Here is a 23,806-nt window from a genome sequence, read left to right as displayed (position 1 = left end):
CACTTGTTCTCATTTTCTGGTGGTCAACCATGATTACAAAATAACTTAATACTGTAATGTGGATATCATCATATTTCAGCCGCCTGGACTACAGTGGCCAACAATGTCCACCATCTCATCTGTTGTTCTAGTTTCACAATGTTCTTTTCATCTACCATGGAATCAAACCTCAGCAAGAGACCCCAGCAAGAAAAGGAGATAGCTGGTTTAAAAAAAACTTTTTGTTTACTTAGCGAAATGCTACAGAACACTTTATGACAATATTAAAAGGACTAAAAATAGCTATCTGCCAATTTTTAATGGTTGTCAGAATTCTGCATTACATTTAATCTATAGCAATGTAGATCTATTTTTGCACCACATCTGCACAAAATTTTCAGTGCAACAGTATCACATGACAGGACCTATACTGCTACCAATTTACCTTCTGTAGATTGTAGCAAAATTCATTTATACAGTATATAGTGAATACAACTGTGCTGAAGATTAATACACTAATGAATAATAATTAATATTAAATGGATTATAAGAATCCATTTCAAAGTCAAACACAGATGTTCATTAAGTCCTTATCATTAAACATTGTCAAGTATTACACTTATGCTGTGATCCTCTGCACCTCTGTTCTATACTTTGATTCATATCTGACCTGTTGTCAGCATTTTACTTGTAATAATGGCATGTTGAATGTTCCACTGTAAAGCTGTTCAGATTTACTAACTCAACAAGTCTATTGTGTTCCTTGCAGGAAGGGTGAATTCCTTTGGTTGCAATGAAATGAGTATGCATCATATTAGAATCAAAACAACTATTTCCTTCCCAATTTAAAAAATTTTCTTTAACACAGAGGCAAAGATCTAAATTCTTGCAATTTATTTTTTGAATATATGATTAGAGTAAATTACAGACTTTATGGAATAGAACAACAGTGAAATGACATTAAGGAGTCAAGGGACAGTGGCTGGAATAAATAAGACATATTGCTGATGAGATAAAACTTTAACTTAAATTTTTGTTCCCTTAAACCTGTCAAATGTAGCCCATGTAAGCCTGAGAGTGCATGTTCAGCTTTACTTCAGTAATAGCACAAAAGGTACTGTAATAGGAACTGGAGAAGGCCATTCATCCCCTCGAGCCCAATCTGTCATTGTTAGATCATGTCTGATCTGTAACTCAAATCCAGCTGCCTGGCTGCACAATCCTTAATACCCTACGCTTAACAAATGTGAAGATATAAACATGATCTACCTGACTGGTATAAAGTGACAAAGTAAAACAAAACAGCTGTTATTTCTGATTTTATTGACTATTATCACTTTTATTTTAGGTGTAAACTTTCAATTGCCTCCTTGCTAACCAGATTAAGCTGGCAATGGAAACAACAACTTGGATTTAACAGTATCCTTAGTGTGTTAAAAGATTCCAAGGTGTTTCACTGAAGAAAAATCGACTGAGCAGTAGAGGGGCTAGGAGGGACACCAGGTTAATAATGAAAAGGTCGATTTTTTTGGGATGATGGGGGGTTTCAGGAGGAGAATCAACATTGGTCTTCTGCACCTGTCCAGTGTTGAGGCTTTTGCATACTGGCAGCGATACCCCATAAGTACCTTCACAGGAAAGTTCCTAGGCAGGTGACCCTTTCATTCTCTAATTGAGCTCAGGAACTCAGGGCGAGATTTTCCACACCTGCTCACTGCAAGTCAATGGGCGCCGCCTTGCCCACGGCAGGTCCCATCCACGATGGGGCCAGAAATTCCTGGCCTCAGTCTTGAACTGTGGGCACAAACCTGCCATTTTGCACAGTATTTTAGGACATCAACTGACTATATTTGTCAATAGCAGCCACTCTGACAAAGACCTGTGCCAGCATAGTTGCAACAAAACAAGTGATTCAAAAACAAATTACATGTTATACACAGCAAAATAACAGATAAAAGTGTGACCACAACAAAAAGAAGCTACAGTGTGTAGAGCAATCATGACTCAAGGAACTACTGTACCAGGATAGTGCAAGGCGCACTAGAGGGAACTTGGCCTTTAATTGTCCAGAAATTCCAATGTTCCTATAGCAGAGTTTACAGAGCAGGTTTGTCCCTGGGTGTACTCACTTTATATGAGGCCTAGGAAGTAATTTTGATACATTGTAAAGGAGACAAAATATCTTTATTTTGAAGGATTAAATGGAGATCTAGAGCTAATAGGTAAACAGCTGGCACTTTGTAATGTCCTTGTGTATGGCTCTGAACAGGAAGCATCATTACAGTTACCATCTGATTTCAAATCAGTTTGACCAGTATTGATTCAGGCTATTGATTAAACTGCGGAAGGTAGGAGGTATCAACTATAACAGTATGTTGTATTTTGAAATATGTAGCAGGATAAGGTGAAACTCTTTTTAAATAGGTGTACCATCATTGGTACTACTGTTGTTTCTGTGACTGCTGAATTACAAAAATGGAATGCACTGTCCAAGGGATAATAGCAATAACCAGAACAGGAACAAATGCATTCTTCAAGTAAAACAGAACATAAAACAGAACACTCGAGTGTTTTGACAGTGGTATTTTATCCATGATCTCAATGATGAGGACGGAGAGCACTATGCACAAAATTTTCAGCTTCCCTGTCATTTTCCATCGCTGTGTGCTGGCATACATTGGTGAGGCGAGCCCAAGGCCTAGTCCTAGCAGTGCCCCTGTATCCCTGCTAAGTGAAGAAAATGGTGCTGTATCCAGTCGAATCCATTCAGGCTTGGCACACCACTTTGTAGCAAGGAGAATTGTCCTAGAACATACAATCGTGAATTAGTCCTATGAGTGTCTGTGACTCTAAATGCAGTTTCACATGTGCTACAATTTAGGTTGCCAACTTGGTTAGACATATATGTGGAGATTTCTTCACATGATCCTGCCTCCAACTGCCCCACCAAGTCAAATAGTCACTCCCCTCACCATTGCAAAGAAAAGTATTCAAAGCAAATGAAAGAAAACACTTTTTTAAACTGCCCTTACTGTTTTTCTCCATGGTTGCTTGCTGCAGTTTTCAGGAGATAAATCTTTAATTCCTGAAGACTCTAGGACAATCCTGGATGGTTGGCAATGCTAACTAATAGCTGGCTTTTTAACTGCGCAATTGTATATATTTGTCAAAGGAACTTCAGATTAAGCATTAATTTATGCCTCCCTGGAAGGTCTGATTAGATTGACATCAAACCATATGATTAAGAATTTCTAATTGTTTAACAAAACAGTACTTTCCAACCATCTAAATTAACATGACTGGCTAGTCTTCTGCTCCCACTTCATTTCCTTCTTTGGTTCAATTGGACTTCATCAAATCAGAACTGTGGCCAAAAATTTCTGGGAGTAGAAAAGTTTGCCAGGGATCTTGACCTGCAGTTTGAAAATGTATTAGTGGTATTCTAGGTATAAATTGTCTGGGTGCAATTCATCACTTTGTCACACAAAAATCAATCATTAATTGTGCATGACTGCTTGACCTGTTGCCCAATAATTAAATAAATACAAGGGTTGTTGGGTGTATATATAGTAATTGGCTGAATGCTTTTCAACACAGTCTATGTGCAATAAATTAAAATAAATAATTCAGTAAGCCTGCTCAACCTCTGGCTGAAAATTAAATAAACTGTTATGTTGCAGGTATAAATCAATCCACTAAACCTTCCTGGCTTAATTCACGTGTCCAGTGCAAGGTTCGTTTCAGATTCTTCCTGAGATATATTATCTAATGAATGAGCTGCTGGCCATACGAGACTGGCATGAAATGATTAATTTGGACTGCCCTGACTCTCCTGCTTTAAAGATTGATGTCATTGTTTTATGAAGCAGTATCAAGATAATACATTTTAAATTAGTACAATTCTTGGCTCGCTTTGTGTAGTATTTGCATGCACTTCCTGGCCATGAAATGTTTCTTCCTGTCATTTTTTTTGTCACACTTTTGTATCAACATCTTACATAACAAATTTCTATGTCTACATTTAAAGTGGAGAACCCCTAAATCAATTGTACATGCTGTCTTCTATTACTACAGATTATGGCCACCAGAAGGCACTTATCCCCAATTAATGCTCAAATGCTTTCTGAAATGTTTTCATTTGCCATTTACTCCTTAGTAACCAAAATATCTAATGTCCAACGTAGAAATTAATTAGAAAAACATATTTCACAGTAACATGATTAAATTTATCTATTGAATTTGTGTCTTTTAATGCCTTCATTAAAGATTTGAATGTCTCAGCCGCTCTAAAAGCCTGGCCTGGAGTTTGATATGGGGTTACAATGCTGTTAACTGAAGAAAGGTCTTGCAGTTTGAGCATGAATGGTCCAGGATGCAACAGTAGCATTTAAGCTCGGCCAAACGTTAGGAACACCGGCTGGGATTTTTCCGGGCCTGCCGTGGCAGGCGGTGCAGCGGCCCAGCCAAAAGTCCATTGACTTTCGGCGGGACTGGACAATCCCGGTAGTGGGCGGGGCCATAAAATTCCACCATAAACTTTCAGAGAAGAACTAAATAGCTTTTGTTCAAATAATTTCAAGAAGAGCTTGAGGATGAATTTCAGAAGCCTTATTTGGTGTAAGAAACCACTTTATAATGATTTTATAAACTCCTAAGAAATTTATTGAATATTGGAAGAATAGCTTTCTCTCTCTCCCTTTATAAGGAAAACTGCTTGGGCTGACAAACACAAGACAGCAAAGGCTGTTATCTCTGCCAAGCACATGTCTCCAACCCCGTCACTGAAACAAGGCATTGCTAATCCTGATTTGGGGGAGCCAAATGCTGATTTGGCCTCGTGAGCCTTACCTGAACCAACTATCTGAAGGTCAAATAGGACGTCCCAGGAAGTGATAAGCCACAAGATGACACATGGGCTTCTGATGAAAATAGGAGGAATTCCCTTGAGTATCTGTCCTTTGCGAATGGACAATTGAATAAATGATTGGCATAAGTCTCCCAGAAATAAGGTATATAAACAAACGCTCAAGAAGGAGAAACAACACTTTGTATGGAAGAGAACTACTCAAGGTGGACCAATGCTGTCTCCAGCCCAACATTTTGGCAAGCTCAAGAAGACTGATGAAGACGGCAGAAACTGTCACTCCTAACCCTCACTTAGGAGAAGATAAAGAGTATCCTCTATCTTGGCTGACTTGAAGGGCAGAATCTTCCGGTCCCAAAAGCAGCGCAAAGCTTAGCAGGCAGGGGAGCTTAATTTGAGGAGAGGTTGACAATCAATTTCCCGACAAGCAGGATGAACTTCAGGAATAAAGTTTTCGGGTCTTTAAAGGCGGGTTAGAGGCAGGTTGAGCTTCCTGACGAATCAAGTCGGGAAACCCATTTGCATGCATTAGCAAGTCATGCATGCTCATTAAAAGGCCAGCTCGCCAGAATTAAGCTCTCCTCCAAATTAAGTTCCTCGCCAGCGAGACATTCAAATGTTTACATTCATGACTGCACATAGGTGGCATGCACATGATGAGGTAGACTATTCCCATGATTGACGATAAGTTGCTACTACATTTTGCTCTTTGGGGAGAGTTTGTAAATACCAGCCTGTGCTTGAGTGGGTGGTGGCAGTGCAAGTTGCTTGGAGGATGACCAAGGAGGGGAAGAAGTGTTAGTGGGGTAGGGTGGAGAGGTGGCCGGGCAAAGGCAGAAGGGATAGTCCAGGTGTTCTTTAAATATGGCACCCAGAACTTCGACCAAATTATGTAATGGCAGGAAAGGCAATTTCCTGCCTTCCTCTGCGTGAGAATCAGCGAGCTCCTTGTGGATGCATATATATTGAACTGAACAGCGCAAGATTGTGCATGGTCAGCCACAATTCCCCCCAGCGGATATCACTCTCACTTCTGCCCCCACCACCGAACTTAGACTCCAGAACGTAAGATTCCAGCTGTTGTAGCCAGATGCAATGGCTTCTCTTTCTGTTCCTGCACCATCCTCTTTGGAGTTTCTCAAGGATCTATCCTCCTCTATATTGTCCATGGGGACATCATTCAGAAACACAACATCAAGTTCCACATTTATGCTGTCAGCCAGCTCTACCTCACCATGACCTCTCTCAGCCCCTGCATTGTCTCTCAATTGCCAGTGTGCTTGTTTGACATCCAGTATTAGAATGTTCAGAAATTGCCTTCTATGACATTGGCTCTCTGTTAAGCAAAAACTTTTTTTTAAAACATAATTATTTTGAGATCCCTCCATGTCTTCACCTGTCCCTATCTCTATAATCTCCAGCAGTGTCTGAGTGCTCGCCCAATTCTAGCCATCTAAACATCCCTGATTTTAATTACTCCGCTACTGGGCTGTGCCTTCAGCTGCCAAGGATCTCTTTTATTAAGTCTTTCTGCCTCTCTTCTCTCCTTTAAGACACACCTTAAAACTTTCCTCTTTGACCAAGCTTTTGGTCATCTGCCCTGATATCTCCTTATGCAGCTCAGTGTCAAATTTGTTTGATTGTGCTCCTAAAAAGCACTTTAGGATATTTTCACTACGTTAAAGGTGCTAGATGAATATAAGTTGTTGTTGTGGCCCAGAACAAGGTGGAAAAACAGAAAAAGAGAGGCTAGAATGAAGAACAGGAGAGAGAGAGAACAAAATATCAACACAAATACAATGGAGACTGGCTAAAGACAGGGGCAGTTTTTGTTTCTCTGTGCTCAAAGTAAAGGATGTCTATGTTGGGGTTTTAAAAATGTCCACCTTCTGCATCCAGTTCCTGCAGCCATTGTTAAATCAAATATAACACAAAATGTACACACAAGTGACTGTCCCTCTGTGCTGACTTCTTGTTTTATTTTCAAACCCTGTACCAATTGGACGCTGCTTGCTCAGGATGTTAGCATCATTCTGTGTTTCCCAGGTCATGCTCAGACTTTTTTCCTTTAGATGGTGCATTCTCCCTCCATATTTTCCTTTTTTCCTCAGTGATCTTCCCGTTTCTCTTCCTGTGTGCACACATGTGAGAATGCACCAAGGAGTAGGTGGAAATTTTTTAACTGTTGAGATATTTTGATGTAAGGTATGCCAGGGATGTGCCAACTACATTCCATCATTCAATGTCTATAACGGTTGAGCACTGCCAATCGAGCCCACAAAGCTAGACAAGCGCACCTCTAATCAAGCTTATATTTTTTTTTATTCGCTGGTTTGTCCTGCTTGAATGTCACGAGCCTGCAGGCTTTGTTCTTAAGTGCCTTTTAATCATTTATGGAGAAACCCTAAATCAGAACACCAAAGTCTGCTAGAATCCACAGCTTGAGATCTATGTAAATTAATGGGAACATTAAATTTTGTTCGTGCCCAATGGTGCACATAAGGCCCATGAAAATAAATACCCCTGACATACATAATGTACAAAAAACAGCTTCTTCATAAATTTAGCTTTTCTTTCATCTGCCACTCGCTTGTCCTGTTTGCTACCCTTAATGTCTCCATTAGCACATCTTTTAGATAATACCACCACCATTAACACTCCTTTGTCCTTTTGTCTATGACATCTTTGGCAGTCTCTTCTTGGCCTCCAGCTATCACTGACCCTCTATCGAGCTCTCCTGTCCCACCCCCTTCTTATATTTCATCTCATTTCTATATGTCTTAGTTCTGATGAAGGGTCACCCAGACTCTCCACAGATGCTGTCAGACCTGCCGAGTTTTTCCAGGTATTTTTGTTTTTGTTCTTCGATTTATTTGTTCTTTCACTCTTGATCTGCTAATTTTATCTCACTCTCTTTCTCCCATGTTTTTTTCATCCTTCTCATTCCTCTTCCTAAATTAAGAACGTAATTTCTGAGCAACCCAAGTGTCAACACATTTACTGTTTATTCAAACTACTGTGTGAAGAACCATGTCTCTTGAAATGCAGGGGGGAAAAGGACTGGAACTGAAATGCTTCTTTATTGTTTCGGTTTAATGTTTTCCTGTTGAGATGTTGATATGTCAAATACAGGAATCACTGCAGGACTTGAAAGCCCAGTTGCAAGGTGGAAAACACTAAGGGAAAATGCTTCGAATAAAGCAAGTAAGTTTCAGTCTGCAGAAATTTTCTAAATCCACAATACTTCACAGGTTTCACTTTGTTACTGATGAAAACAACCTTAAAAAAGCATTCAAAAGAAAACGGAAATCATTCATTTCCTGCTGGCACCAATCTACAGAGAAACAATTGTCCTCTAACTGATCGCAGAGGAAGTTTACTCACAGCAATTAGATCTCAGGCCAGGTTAACAAATCTGCACCTCAACAGTGAAAAATACACTACCTGTTGCATATTTTAACACTCCCATCAGTATTAACAGCAGATCCTGTAGTTTATTCTGATCGGCATCATAGGAGACCCCACAGTACTTGGAAGGGGGGTGGGGGGAGGGGAAGGTGGAGGAATGATATCTACAGCTGAACTGTACCACTACCTCATCGTTATCATCCAGTAATTTAGAAGCTTATTTGGAAAAAAAATGAAGATGTTATTCATTTCACTCACTCTATATCTGACAAATAAACAAATGTCTTTCTGACAGGAATCATGGGGAAACATTTTCCCCCTCTGTGGGGGGGAATTGTGGGAGCAGGCGCGCCTCCAATTGGCTGCCATTTTACGTGGGTGGACCAATTAAGGCCCGCCCAGCGTGACGTCCGCCAGGAAGCGCTATGTGCTCCCTGCGCAGGGGGGGGGGCTGCTGGTGGTGGTGGATTCCCTCAGCCGAGAGTGCGCTCTTTCACATATGCACGTGAAAGAGCGCACTCATCTCCCTGAGGCTAAGTGCTGCCTCAGAGGGATCGGCTCCAAATTAAAAGTTGTTAAACAAATGATAGATAGATTTCCATGACATATCCCCCCATGTGACATGAGTTGGGACATGTCCATAACTTTAACTGAAAACTTTATTAGATATTTAAATACCCTCATGAAACCTCATTCCGCCCGTGGATGAAGTTTCATGCATTTTCTGAAGCCCGCCAGAGCTCCCGGCCTGCCCACCAACCCTAAGGTTGGACGGGCAGGTCCATTAATGATGTTAATTACTTTTAAAATGGCCTCAATAGGCCGTTGACAGGTCGACGGCTGCTCAGCTGATTCGGCTGCGCCCCACTGACCTGAAAATGGAAATGACACGAGGTGATGTCAGGAGTTCCACCCAACGTCACAAATTGGCGAGTGGGCCCCGCCCCTGCTTGCCGACCAAAAGATCCTCCCCTTGGGGTAGGAGTTGACCACAGGAACCCTGATCCATTTATTCCTCTCGAAAGTGTATATTTCCCCCTTTCTAATCTGTGCTCATCCCCAGGTGTTTGTCACAAGATTCCAGACCTCACCTATCACAGGTGATTGCTGCCAGAAAGGGAAAGTGTGGAAATTGCAAGACTTACCAGGAGACATTGACACCGATATAATTCAATCCCCAATATAAGCACACAGCACTTAGCAGCAATCCGATTGAAGTAGTAACATAATGGATGAGTTTGATATTCTCTGGTTCATATCTCCCCAGCAGAAAGCCAAGTACAGCACCTGAAATTCCAAAACTGGTTTATTAATGACTATATATTTTGATGCTCAAAGATTAGGAGTGTTCCCACTCTCAGGCCCGAATTTTACATTCCGAGGACGGGCGTGCATCCTGGCGCCATTGTGCCCACAGGCAATATTGAGGTCGGCGAAGCTGTGCCCACCAACCATTAAAGAGCCAATTAAGATCATTATAAAGCCTACTGAGTGAGATTTGACATTGCCCATGCGATTTTGTGTTCATCGAATGGAAAAAACGGGCAGCACGTTTTTATCAAATTATCATCAAAGGGCAGGATAAAAGGCCCCCACAGCACAAGCACTCTCATTTTATTTGTGATTTTGCTACTGTCGTATTTCAGAGTTTTGCCCTTGCTTTCAAGGCTGGTTCACCAATAAATCTGTGCCAAATCTAACAAGATAGATCATTCTGTACAAACTATGGGGAACATTGTCGTTTACAAATGATATTGGCCTTAAAATCCATGGCCATTTGGCATTTTGCCATTGTAATTATATGGGGAGTTGGTGGGGGTTGGGGGCGGGGGGGGGTGGTGCGTGCAGTTGACCTGAGGGTAGGGGCTCTCTGAACGTGAGACTCCCCATCACCCAGGCCTTCATTATCACCCAGCACACAGATACTGCAAGTTTGTCATTGGAGGTGTCCCAACTGAACCAGCTATAGAGGTGGAATATGACGAGATCCTTGCATTATTAAAAACAGTTTTTTAAAAAAGGATTCCCCTAAAAAGGGAACAACCACACTTTGTCTGCAGCCCCCTGCACTCCCTCCCTCATTTTGCCCCGCACCACGGGCACTAGCTCTAGCTGCGCTACCTGAGCTGGGCAGTCCAGAGCTGCTGCAATAGCAGACGCAGCCTTGATAGCAGCATTGTCTACCACGTTGGAGTGTTCTGCTCTCTGGGGTTCAGTAGGTCATGGGTTCAAGTCCCACTCCAGAAAGTTGAGCACGCAGTTCCAGCGCAGTACTGAGAGAGTGCTGCACTGTCTGTGGTGCCAGTGTTCAGGTAAAATGTTAATCTGAGACCACATCTACCCTCTCAGATAGGTGTAAAAGATCCAACATTGCTGTCCAAGGGAGCTTGCTGTGCATAAATTGGCTGGCTGACATATTCTCCACATTATAGCAGTAACCACACTTCAAAAAAGCAGTGAGGCACTCTGGGACGTCCTGAAGTCATGAAAGGTCTTAGAGAAATGCTTATTCATTATTTTTTCAACCTTCACTGATGTAAATAGATAAAGGGAACCCCCACCCCAACTCTTCCCCCCCCTCCCCCCACCCACAGCTTCCTTACTGCTGCCACAAAGTTTAGTTTGATGAGTGGCAGATGCTGGGCATGACCTGTAGATTTTCAAGGCATATTTCACAGCTGCTGTAACAAATACATTGAGACAGTGAAAGTTTTAGTCAGGATCAGTTCACAGCCGAAAAGCCGCAGTATTAACACCAAGTCTGTTTCCATGTTGTGGGACCTATCTATTTTTCCACTGGAAGTTTAATTGAAGTTATAAAAGTCATGGGGGACACCAGTGGACCTGGTGCCCAAATCGTTCCCACCCCCGCCCGCACTGTGAGGCCAGCCGGAAGGTGTGTTTCACGCTGGGCAGGCCTTAATTGGCCACCCAGCATGAAATCACATTGAGACTGCGATGTCGCCCGGGAGTGGATTCTACATCTGCTTCCGGTCCCGCCAAATTCGCGCACAAGCCAAGTGTCAAATTCAGGCCTTAAAGTTTTATGGACAATCTTTAATAGTTGAGTCATGCACTGAATGTGACATGGCATGTTAAATGGCCACTGCACACACCACAGTGGTGGGATATGTTTCCCTTTAACCACTATATTGCCACGGAGAGGTTACAAGTGGAACCAAAGAGTTTTACCACTTGTAGAGAAAAAACTATGACAAAGCCAACCCATTAGCAGTTGATTTTGGATGGATCTTGAAGCTGGTTGCCCACTTCCCCTCCGCTGTAGATAGTTGATGGGTCAGCATGGGTTGCAAGGGAAATGGGAGCCTAACCTCTCATCTGGAGATTATGCATGTATGTTTTACCAATGTGTTTCTCCAGCTTTCATTGCACTTGTTTCTATTTTGTTATGAAAGGTTTATTAACTTTTCAGAGGCAGTTGGTGGCATAGTGGTAATGTCACTGGACCAGTAATCCAGAGGCCCAGTCTAATGCTCTGGCAGCTGGTGGAACTTAAATTCAGTTAATAAATCTGAAATTGAAAGCTAGCAATGATGGTGACCATGACTATCAAGGATTGTCATAACAACCCATCTGGTTCACTAATGTCCTTTAGAGAAGGAAATCTGCCATCCTTACCTGGTCTGGCCTACACGTGATTCCAGACCCACAGCAATGTGGTTGACTCCGTTATTACTCAGTTTAAGGGCAATTAAGGATGGGCAACAAATGCTGGGCTTACCAGTGATGTCCACATCCTGTGAAAGAATAAAAAATCACTTCTCTAGCTTAAACAGGTAGGACGTTATCTCATTTGGCAAATTTTGGACATCCTCCAAAGGGGAAGTATTTGAATTCTTCTAATCAGCATTAAACACTTCTGTCTATTGTTGTTATACCAGCAATACACATTTATAACAGTGCTTGACACATTCAATATAGCTACACTAATTATTTCCTCCTAAAGATGACAGCTTGAAGAGACTAGAAAGTACAATGTCTACTTGAATTCATTTAGAAGAAATGTTGGTTTAGCTGAGCTGTTATAGATTAGAGTCGTGACTAATATCCCGGGAGTGACAAGTTGTAAGTTTATATTTACTTCTTATCTTGGTGATGGCATTAACTGCTGTCATGCAGCTAGCCTACTTCTGCTCCTGATTCATATATTTGTAAGTATGTTCCTATGTAAACATTAGCAGCTATTTGGGACATACTGGATTTTGACTTTGCCAGTGGTGTTGGTAATATCTCAAGGAGAATAAGGAGGGAATTTCAAATTAAAACATAATATAATTATCAGGAGCATCAGCACAGCAATTTTAATTACACAATCTCCCATTGAACATATTGTGATTAAAACTCTTACCTGTAATTATTCCAGCAAGTACTTGATGGGGAAAATGAGCCAAAATAAATATTCGGGAGATGCCGATTGCCAGCAGCATCACGGTGTACAATACTGCAGGGATGGTCTTTGCCAGTGAGCTTAAAATACATGAAATATCTGATGTTAGTAATTGTCATGAAAGTATAATAATTCTCATAATATTATTGTAATTTATTGTAAAATTAGGTTACTAGTGGGGTTTGGATAGTTTGTGTGTGTGGGGGGGATTTAATTGAATTGGAGACAGCTGGTTTGTAGGCTTTGACTCATCAAAAGAAACTAAGTTTGAAATGCTAAGTAAGTAAACTTGGCTGAAGTTTTAGAATGTGAGGTGAGGAGAATTTGCATTTTTAGATAAATCAGGGGAGTTTGAATTTCAAAGAGATGGTAGGATGTTACACCTAGCCAGAGAATCTAGGCCAAGCAGTGTGTTTATTTTTCCCAAAGGTGATTGACAATATAAACACCATGAATAGATTTATATTATGAGAAAAGTAAAGTTCCAAAGAGCAAAAGAATTTACATTAAAAGGGAGAAACATGTATAAAGGAGATTGAAGCTATGGGCAGGATTTTACTGTCTTCGGGTGGGTGTGCACCTGACCTGAATGGGTGTAAAATCACACACGATGACGTCAGGTAGGCATCCTGACATCATCACGAACTCTCGGAATCTTTCGGTTGGCGGGCGCGCGCAAGAATCGGCAGCGCGCCCACCAACAATTAAGAGAACTATTAATGCCCTTAAGCAATTAATTAAATAGTACTTTTCGCTGCCCACTCAACCGTTTGGTTGACAGAGGGCAAATAGGCCTGGCAGTCTTTGCACTTTAATGAAACCTCATCCCAAGGGCGGGATGAGGTTTCCAACGGTGAATTTAAAAAAAGAAAAAAAATTTCAACTTCATTTTGAACAAGACTCTCTTCATGTGAGTGAGTCACATATGGGGACATGTTTTTATCATCTTTTAAATCTTTATTTTTGTTTCTCCAGTTCTTCAGCCGCCTGAGGCAGCTCTGTGCCCCAGGGACCTTTCAGCGCATGCTCCTGCGCACATGCGCAGACTTCTGCACTCACCCTCCTCCTGCTCCCACCCCGGCAGCGCTGAGAGTTTCAGCACGCCTTTTATGCTGGCTGGCCGTTAATTGACCAGCCAGCGTGATTTCGCGGTCTGAGACCGATTGCGGGCAGCGGACCTTTTCCCGGCCACTCCTGGGCCCACCTGCCGCATGAAAGTAAAATCCTGCTCTATGTGTCAGAGAAGGCATTGTCGGATCTACCAGACGTGTGAAAAGCCTCCAGTATTTGTGCATAAAGCTGCTGTCTACAGAAACTGAAGCTGGGAAAAGCCACTTTGAATTCTACGGTCCAGGGTATTGTGGTGACTTGTTTGGATCTGTTTAAACCTATTTTTTTTTAACTATTGCCTTAACAGGGGTGTAACTGGAAGCCAGATTAATTAGTGCTTTTAGGAGTTATTATAGTAGTAATTCTTAGACCTATGTATGTGCTTGAAATCTTTTCTTTTGTTAATAAATGTTTAATTTGGTTTTCTAAAAAAAAAATCTCTGAATTCGTGATAGACTCGGGGCACGCACTCAAAATAAAATACAAATTGGAAAACCATTGTGATAGCGGTATTGGGTTTCCCTTGTGGATTCGATCCGCCTGCTACACATTATCGGCCGTATCATAACAGTCATAACATATTATAACCGTTAAAATTTACAATGTTTATTTGGCAAATTTTGTGAAGTTTTGGGGGAATGGGAAACTCTCACTTATGGCATCTATCAAGCCTCCCAAGATTAAATACAGTTTCGGGAGATGCAGAGCAAAAATCCAGCTACTGTTGCCAAAAATATGGCTTAACTCAATCACTGTCTATTCTAAGCAGTATCGATTTACAGCTACTAACAGGCGACATCTGCCAAAAGTATGCAAGTTTTGATGTTGGGTGAGGGCAGAATCAGCTTTCATAATATGTTTTCTGTGATCAGATAGCCTGCCAATGCTCAGGTTTACACAATAAGAATGCACAATAGAGTGAGACAATGGAGAGCAACTGATGCCTGTGGAACCACTTCCAGATGAGAATTAGCTCCTTCAGAAATGGAAGAGAGAATTGCCAGTGAGAGAGAGGGAATGTTAATAGGATCCAAGCAGGTTGATAAAGCAGAAACTAAGACACAGAGCTTTTCTTCATTAGGAGAATTTATTGAGTTGGTTCAATCTCAACAGTTATTCTCCCACACACCCAATGTCTCAGCTTTTTCCTATTTATATGTGCTCAAAGTATTTAATCAAACAATGTCCTTCACTTGTGTATCCTACCAATATACTTAATATAACATTAAAAGGGAGCACACATATATTTATGCAACTAGTGTTTAAATGGTGAATAATTAATTGATCATCTTGATATTTTATCAGTTCAAGGAACACAAACCTTCTGGTACGATTGTAAATGAATGTGGAAAGTTTGGTCATCATAACCCACCAGGCTGCACCTGTGATCATGGCATGACCTGAAGGACTGCCTAAAATAACATAAACATAGCAGGAAAATTAACACTTTATCACCAAATCACAAAGCAAAGTTTAACAGTAAGACTAATATAAGGGACAAAAACATGGGTCATTTGGACTCGAAACGTCAACTTTGTTTCTCTCTCCACAGATGCTGTCAGACCTGCTGAGTTTTCCCAGCATTTTCTATGTTTGTTTCAGATTTCCAGCATCTGCAATATTTTGCTTTTAGACTAATATAAGGGGCTGAATCTGAGCTGTCCCGATGGTGCGCTGGGTAGGTGCACACTATGGTAACTAAGTCCTACACACCAGGGAAGTTCACTGCATCTCAGTCTTAATCATTAAAGTATTTATGTATGTGAGAGTATACTATGAATCATGATTGTTGAGATTTGACCATAATTCCCCCTGTGATAAATGGCTCACCACTTTTGACAAATGATGAAAAGCAAAAATAAATCTATTGAAAGAGCTGGGAGGAATTATAGGGAAAGTTGTGATCAGTCTGTTCTGGGATTATTTGTACATCAGCAGTAGAGCCCTGACTGAAAATTCAACTTGTACTCCACACATTCCTGCACTTTTCTTCTCGTCAATGGGTAACCTACATTATTTCACAATAATTAACTGCAGATTCAATTCCATACATTTGCAGTGACTGTATGACAGATGGAGTCCTTCAGTGAGGGTTTCCTCACTAATTAACTGAATGGAACTGCCTGGCCAATGTCAGTGCTGATGGATGGGGCACATCAGTAATGCAACAACAGCAGGTCAGATAATGTTGAATGATGAATAACACCAACTTGTACTTATAATGTACTGAAACATCCCAAGGCACATCATGGGAATGTCATCAAATTAAGATTTAACACCGAGCCACATAAGGTATGAGGATAAATGATCAAAAGCTGAGTCAAACGGGTAGGTTTTAAGGAGCATCTTAAAGGAGGAAAAAGAGGTAAATAGACAAAGATGTTTAGGGAGAAAATTCCAGAACTTAGGCCCTTGAAAGCCAAAGGCATGGATGCCAATGGTGGAGTGATTAAAATCGGGGATGCTCAAGAGATCAGAATTGGAGGAGTGCAGAGATTTCAAAGGCTTTTGGACTGGAAGCTAATTAGATGGAGGCAAGGCCATGGAGGGATTTGAAAACAAGACTGAGAATTTTAAAATTGAGGCATTGCCAGACTGGGAGCCAATGTAGATCAGTGAGCACAGGGATAATGGTTGAACAAAACTTGATGTGAGTTAGAGACAAGTAGCAGAGTTTTGGATGAGCTCAAGTTTATGTAGGGTGGAAGATTGGAGGCTGACCAGGAGAGCATTGGAATAGTCTGGTCTAGAGAAAACAAAGATTGGACGAGCGTTTCAGCGGCAAATGAGCTGAGGTGGGGTGGATTTAGGTTATGTTAGTCAGGTGGAAGTAAGTGGTTTGGGCTAGGTAAGCAGTGGATGGTATAGCTGGACAGGGAAGTTTCATGTTATCACCCCTCAGCCAGAATGTCATCAAGGCTATGATGTTGGTGTAAACATCCACATTAAACTCATGGATGGCACAGGTGAGCAGAAAGCTGGTTTGCTGGCAGAATCCAGGGGATCAGCACCTGAAGTGGTGAGCTCAACAAGAAGGAGGTTGGTAATATTAGTCCACAATGGGTGCACTGGGCAGTAGGGTCACGAGAGCAGGATGGGGAAGTTCAGGTTGCTGCTTGTACAGAGGTAGTGATGAATGCCTCAATGGGCCCCATGGAGGATGCCAAGTGTGGCACAGGGGGAAGAATAGGTTTATGTCACGGGGCATCAAGCCTAAGATGCTGGTAGGAGAGCAGGAAGATCCAGGAGTGCTGAAGGGCTGGAGTGGGATTTAAGAGGGCAAAGTCCCCAGGAGGAGAGAAGTGAAAGGAGGCATGACAACTGGAGGGAGAACGTAGGAGGGTTAAGGAGAAAGAAGAAAAGGAAAGGAAGAGAAAAGAGGAAAGAGGCTCAGATCCAAAGTGATAGCCAATAATTGCATGCAATTGGACACGTGGAAACTCAAGTTACTTAGGCGTGGAAGTTAAGGATCTGTACTACTTGGTAATAAATAGGGCATAGGGACTCGGACACAGATGTGGTGGGGGGCGGGGAGGAAGTGAGTCCGAAGGCTAATTAAAGGGTGAAGCACTAAATGAAGCAATGTGGAGCTATTTGCATGAAGAGCCAATGAAACCAAATTTGCTGAATGACCCCTGATTATTCATATAGCTCCAGATTAAAGAAGCTAACAGCACCTTTGTGAATAAGAGAATTCCTTGACGGAGTCAGGGAGTCTGGAGGGTGCGTGGTTAATTCCATTAGGGATATAAATTAGTCATCTGGATCTCAGAATCAAAGGTTTGGTTTTGAAGCTAAGAACTCATTAATGTAAATTTCCATTTGGGGCATCCCAGGTATGCTACATTGCCATGGAGATAGGTTGCAGGGAACTTCCCTTTAATGGGGGTTTAATCTGTGTGTTTTGCCCATAGAGGCAAGCAGTTCAGTTTGGAGAAACCAGAAGATTTCAGACTTGGAGCTGGAAGCAACTGAGTTCATCTTGAATTCAGAAGGCAAAGGGAAAGAATTTGCTAAGGGCTGCGGAACAGGAGGATAGTGCAATTAAAAACCAGGGGTGTTTCTAATTTTCTGTTTAAGTCACTGCGCGGGAATCGCACGTGAAGTTCAGGCATGAACTAAAAATTCCCAAACCTTATAAGGCAGCTGTGGAAACATTTGGAGTTGGTCCCAAGAAAGTGGATAACCTTCGAGAACCTGTAGCCAAACAGGTAATCAAAGACTTTCTGGGGGGAGTCATTGGGGAAAAGTGAAGTGAGGGTTCAGTTGAGGATTTTGGTCTAGAGTCTACGTGGTTTCATTTTACTGTGCTTTCCGATGTAAAGTATAAGTAATCACCTAAGACAATGTTGACTTCATAGTGTTTATTTTGCTTGATTCTTCTATAGTAAAATTCATTTGTTTTAAACTGTGGAATCTTGTGGCTTCATTCTTTCAATAAGTAACAAGAATTTCACATTTCTCTTTAAATACTAGCAGTCTCTACAAGGATCTTAACAGGATTTGGTCCTCAAGTCACCTTCAACGGTAGTTCCACTTCATCCGAGTACTCTGGAGACAGCTGTCACCCAAACCGTACACTCCTGCATAACGCCTTTAGCTAGATCCATGACTGTCTTGGTGGCACAGTTTTCCCAGAGAATCCTTTATCTGACTCCTTTAATAAACTTTGTTGAATCCTCTGTTTGACTCTGGAAAAACTGTAGCTGTACAGTTTCCAATTCACAATATCTGCTCTAATCCTGTCTTCCGTTTTTGCCTTTTTAACTGTATTACATGCGCAGATCCTTATAAATGTGTCTTCTCTGTTCTCCCCATGCTGCAGCTCTTCTTTATTCTTTACGCCGACCCCAGAAGCAGATCATAGGTGGCCACAGAAGCGGGTGAGTGCCAGGATGGGCGGATTAGAAGGCCCACCTCTGTTCTCTGGGATTTTGTCCCAGTTGTTTTAGAAGCTATTAAACCTATAGCTCTCATTCCTCACACCACCCCTTCCACTCCCCTTGACCCTCCATACCAACTCATGTTCCCTACCAACCTCTCATGATCTTTACACACCCCCATATCCCCTCATACTCCTATTTCATCTCCTTAGCTACTCACCCAGGATCCACTATGGACAGGCCTTAGAAACCATGTGAAGATGAAAGAAAATAAACTTCTAACAATCTAACAGAGTCCTCGCTCATACATACTTGATACTGAAAAATACTCTCATGAAAGCCATTTGGTAATTTTAAATCCCCTCAAATGTTCAATCTATTATAAAAAAAAAACTTCTGTTCAGTAACCACATCAAAGACAGCTAATCCTTTAATAGCCTCTTTAAACTGTTGATCATAATGTGAACTCAGACCCCCCCCCCGTTGACATGCTTGTGTAGCTTTTGAAACTCAGCCAAGCATTCATAATGACATCAGCTGTAAATAACAACCCTTGGGAAATATCAACAATTAACTCCATTGAAATTGCAGGACCAGATGGTAATTTTTTTTCTATCCTACATCAGATGGCCTGGCAGTCAAAGTAGTCCAGCAAAGAGTGCTTTTTTTTAACTCTGCCAGCTTCAGCCTGTTCTTCGTCATTTTTAAAAGACTAAGGATTTAAATAACTTCAGATCATGACACTTAAACAAATCTTAACCACCCTTAAAGAGAGTTTACGTCTATTCCATAAATTCATGATTCCCACAATGCAGGTTAAGGCCCTTGGAACACAAAAATGGGGTCTGATTGAACTCAGCTCTAATTTCAAATGGTCCTGCTGAGTTTTGGTTTCCCACTTGTGTGACTCAAGCCCTATCCCCTTCCCCTGCCTGCAAAAATGGGATCTGTCGAAATTGGGGTGGGACTTCTGCATCTGGGTCCTGCCTACCATTTTTAAAGATCTCTGGAGTCAGCCTGACTTCACTAAAATCCGGCCCTTGGTGTCCAACTGAATAGTAATTCACTGGAATTGAATTGTAGAATCAAACCTCTTTTACATAACCAACTGTGTAAGAGAATGGCTGATTTTCAATTTTGAATTGCTAATTATCAATAAAAATGCGACTTGAAATTGGCAGATTCAAGTTTGTTCAGATTTGTTAAGGTTAAGGAAGTATATTTAAAACAGGCCTTTAATAGGAGAGAAGTATATTGAAAAAATTGAAGGAAAGAAAATAAAATTTTGAAATTTAGATGTCAATTTAAGTGATCGATTTGACAGAAAATACGGACAAAAACAGCCCGTCTGTGTATAGAATTCACATAGCACTCAATTTGAACAAACCTGGACCAGTTTCACAGGAGGAATAAAACTGCTTTAACTCGGGCATCTGCTGCTCGCTATAGACCCCCGATTCATGAATCCACCAAAACGGACGCTCGCCAAACAGCAACCTATTAGAAATGTAAGAGATACTCAGATTTGATCTGAAAAAGTGTGATTTCTGATAGATCTTTCTGGTCAGCCAAATGTTCTTAGAGTGTTCAAAGCAAGTTACTAAAACATATGCATATATAGAACTTCTGTTTGCCTGATACAATGGGATGGAGCTTCTACTTTGAGTGCAAACAATGATTCTAGCACAATTGGTCCTGTTGTGACCTGTGTTTCCTTAATACCCAGCACCCCCGAATATTCAGTTCAAACTTATCTGTATAATGGGGAGGCGATGGTGTAGTGGTATTGTTGCTGGACTCATAATGCAGAGACCCAGGGTACTGCTCTGGGGAACTGGGCTCAAATCCTGCCATGGTAGATGGTGGAATTTGAATTCAATAAAAATCTGTAATTAAAAGTCTAATGATGACTATGGAACGATTGTTGTAAAAACCCATCTTGTTCCCAACTACCACACAGTTGTATCAAACTGTTACAGCACGGTGAGTGTATCAATACCACATGGACTGCAGAAGTTCAAGAAGGCAGCTCACCACCACCTTCTCAAGGGCAACTAGGGGTGGGCAATAAATGCTGGCCCAGCCAGCAAAGTGTACATTCTGTGAATGAGTAAAAAAAATAGGCAGATGCAAAATTTGATGTGATGCAGCGCAATGGAGCAGTTTTTCAAAGTATAACTTTTTTATCATTTGCTTTAAAAATATTTCTTGATATATTTTATGAGTCATAACTTGGGAAAGTTTGATTAATTCAGCTGGAAATTAGCATTATTACAGCATTATAGCATGACTCCAAGTGTTAAATTAGGAGAGATTATATAAACTAGGAGCACATTTCCTGGAATTTAGATGGCTAAGGGGTAATTTGATCAAAGTTTTCAAGATATTAAGGGGAATAGACATTGAAACTATTTCTGCTGGTTGGGAAGTCTAGGACTAGGGGAGAGCATTGCCTAAAAATTGAAGGCAGACTTTTCAGAAATGAAATTAGGAAACATTTCTACTCATAAAGGGGGATGGAAGTCTGGAACTGTCTTCTGCAAATGACAATTGATGTTTGATCAATTGTTAGTTGTAAATCTGAGATTGGTTAACAAAAATCTGTCCAAGGTATTAAGGGATATATGGCAAAGTTAGGTATCAAGATTTAGATTGCAGATCAGCAAGATTTCATTGAATGGCAGAATAGGCTCAGGGGCTGAATAGCCTGTTCCTATAAGTTTCCAAACACATGCCAGCAGGATTTACTTGATAGCAATCATCAAAAGGAATTTTTGCCAGTATTCTGTTGTTTCCTAATCGAGCATTATTGAGACCAACTATTAGCCCCCACACTTCTATTCTGGTTGAGATCAGCCACCACCTCACACACCAGCAATTGAACTTGGGAGTTGCCATACTGCTTAGCTCTCCACTGTACTGCTGTTATCCTTACGAGAATGTTTGGAACTCTAAGTAAGATGTGAAATGTAAAGGAACTGTCCACTGGGAAGGATTTTTTTTAGCTCCATTAATCAATGATCAATGTTAAACTGGAACCTAAGTGAGAAACTGTCCCATGTAATTCTGCAGGTTTATTGTTAAGCAATGTAGTATTCCATAAATGAGAATTGAAAAATTGAGATCTCATTAAGACCTGAATACCTGGAATTATAGGTTGCCAACCCAAGAATTGTCTTAGAGTCTCCGCGCATTGTAGATTAACCTTCAGGTCAAAACTCAGGGACATTATAGAAAATCTTTCAACACCATTGTTTATATGATATAAAAATGCTGTTGATTGGAAAGAAAGGACTGTCTGACAGTTAAAAATCATCCAATCGGGTAATGAAGAGCCAAAGTTTGCTTTCCAATTTGCATGGGAAGGACAGCATGGGCATGTTGGGCAACCAATGGAGGTTTATGTTTTATTCATTCATGGGATGTGGGCTTCACTGGCTGGGCCAGCATTTATTGCCCATCCCTAGTTGCCCTTGAGAAGGTGGTGGTAAGCTGCCTCCTTGAACCGCTGCAGTCCATGTGGTTTAAGAATACCCACAGTGCTGTTACAAGGAAGGGAGTTCCAGGGTTTTGACCCAGCGACAGTGAAGGAACGGTGATATATTTCCAAAGCAGGATGGTGAGTGACCTGGAGGGGATCTTTCAGTTGGTGGTTTCCCCCCCTATCTGCTGCTCTTGTCCTTCTAGATGGTAGTGATCATGGGTTTGCAAGGTGCTGTCAAAAGCACCTTGGTGAATTCCTGCAGTGCACCTTGTAGATGGTACACACTGCTGCTACTGGTGGACAGGCTTTGGGGTGAGTTACTCGTTGCAAGATTCCTAGCCTCTGACCTTGGTAACATTGGGTTGGGGCAATAAGAGGGAGAAGGAAGTCATGTGATGAAACCTCCAGGAATACAACCAGCCAGAGTTGGTACCCCTACAGTGGGATGACACCTTGCACACTGAAAATTATAATCACAGGCGACAGGTTGGTTTTTAGCTTTAAATTTAGCAATCAGAAGAAACACTGAACGATTCTAATCTGTTATTTTCCTTTCACGCTACTTGGCCCTGCAGCATGACGTCTAAAAATGTTTTAAAACCCCATATATATTTGGTCATTGTGCATGTATTTATATAATGTCCTTCATCATGAAGTATGAAAGGCTTTGCATACTTTGAAATAAAGCGACTCCCGGCAGCCATTTTGCGAAGTTCCAAAAATAAAACCAGCCATGAGGCGGTGAATGATCAATCCGCAGGCTGAGGGAGGAATATTACCTCAGACATCGGAACTCTCTAATCATCTGACACGGCGAAGGCGTCTTTTACACCCAACAGAGCAGCGGAGCGAGCGGGCAAGGCAGCGACTGAACATCTCGCCACAAAGTTGCAGCGAGCTCTGTCAGTAACTTGCCACTGAATCCGGGTTAAACTACATCCGTATTAGGTAAAATGAGGGGGCAAATAGGTTACGGGACCAAATATTGGCATGTTATCTATAAAAAAGCCACTTCTGATGATGTCGGGACGGGGGATTTGGGGAGGGGGACGAGGGAAAAAGGGGGTGTCTTGTCAGCTGGAGAAGAAGAGGGGAAGATGTCAATGGGAACAAAGTGGGTCAAGAAGGAGAGGAACAGGAACTTACCATTTACAAGTTAAATTTAACCATTCGGCAAGTATGGTAATCCACAAAACGGAAATCCCGATCTTTCTGCTGAGGAAGAAGGTGACGGGGAAATAAATGAAAAAGGAGGATCTGGGGTCGCCGACGCCGCTCATCCACAGCAAAACCTTCTCGTAGCCGCCGAGTGTTTGCTGCAAACTCTCAGCCACCCGGACACCGTGGATGTAAAGCGGCTCCATCATTTACCGAATGGCAACAAAGTGAATTCAGATGGGTAACCAGCGCCTGCCGGTGTAACCCAAGCAGAGAACGAGAGGTGGCTCGCGCCTTCCTGGTTCACACTGCAACCATGGGCCGGCTCAATGACTCAAAACACTTCGGCTCACTTTTTTTTTTAACAATCGGTGTCCGACAGCAAACCAGCGAGGACAAACCTCGTTCCTTTCACACGGCGCTTACAGTCAAAGCCTAAACCCGAACCGCTTGAAGTTTCAACCCATTGACGCTGAAGTCGCTGTTGTCACCGATTCCCATAGACTGTACTC

At 41.7% G+C, this 23,806-nt stretch overlaps 1 protein-coding gene across 1 annotated transcript; it reads right to left on the bottom strand.

The window, feature by feature from the left end:
• Positions 1 to 851: 851 nt before the first annotated feature.
• On the bottom strand, positions 852 to 23,732 carry g6pc3 (glucose-6-phosphatase catalytic subunit 3). The gene is made up of 6 exons (XM_041173350.1): positions 23,283 to 23,732; positions 20,040 to 20,149; positions 15,091 to 15,181; positions 12,621 to 12,739; positions 9,397 to 9,538; positions 852 to 2,784 (listed from the first exon to the last, which is right to left on the bottom strand). The coding sequence occupies exons 1-6, from the start codon at positions 23,501 to 23,503 to the stop codon at positions 2,421 to 2,423; spliced, it is 1,047 nt and encodes a 348-aa protein (XP_041029284.1). The 5' UTR covers positions 23,504 to 23,732; the 3' UTR covers positions 852 to 2,420.
• Between the last annotated feature and the right edge of the window lie 74 nt (positions 23,733 to 23,806).

Source organism: Carcharodon carcharias, chromosome 23, assembly GCF_017639515.1.
Source record: "Carcharodon carcharias isolate sCarCar2 chromosome 23, sCarCar2.pri, whole genome shotgun sequence".
Taxonomy (NCBI): domain Eukaryota; kingdom Metazoa; phylum Chordata; class Chondrichthyes; order Lamniformes; family Lamnidae; genus Carcharodon; species Carcharodon carcharias.
Note: the sequence above shows the minus strand (reverse complement) of the source record. Positions and strands in the feature narration are given on the sequence as shown.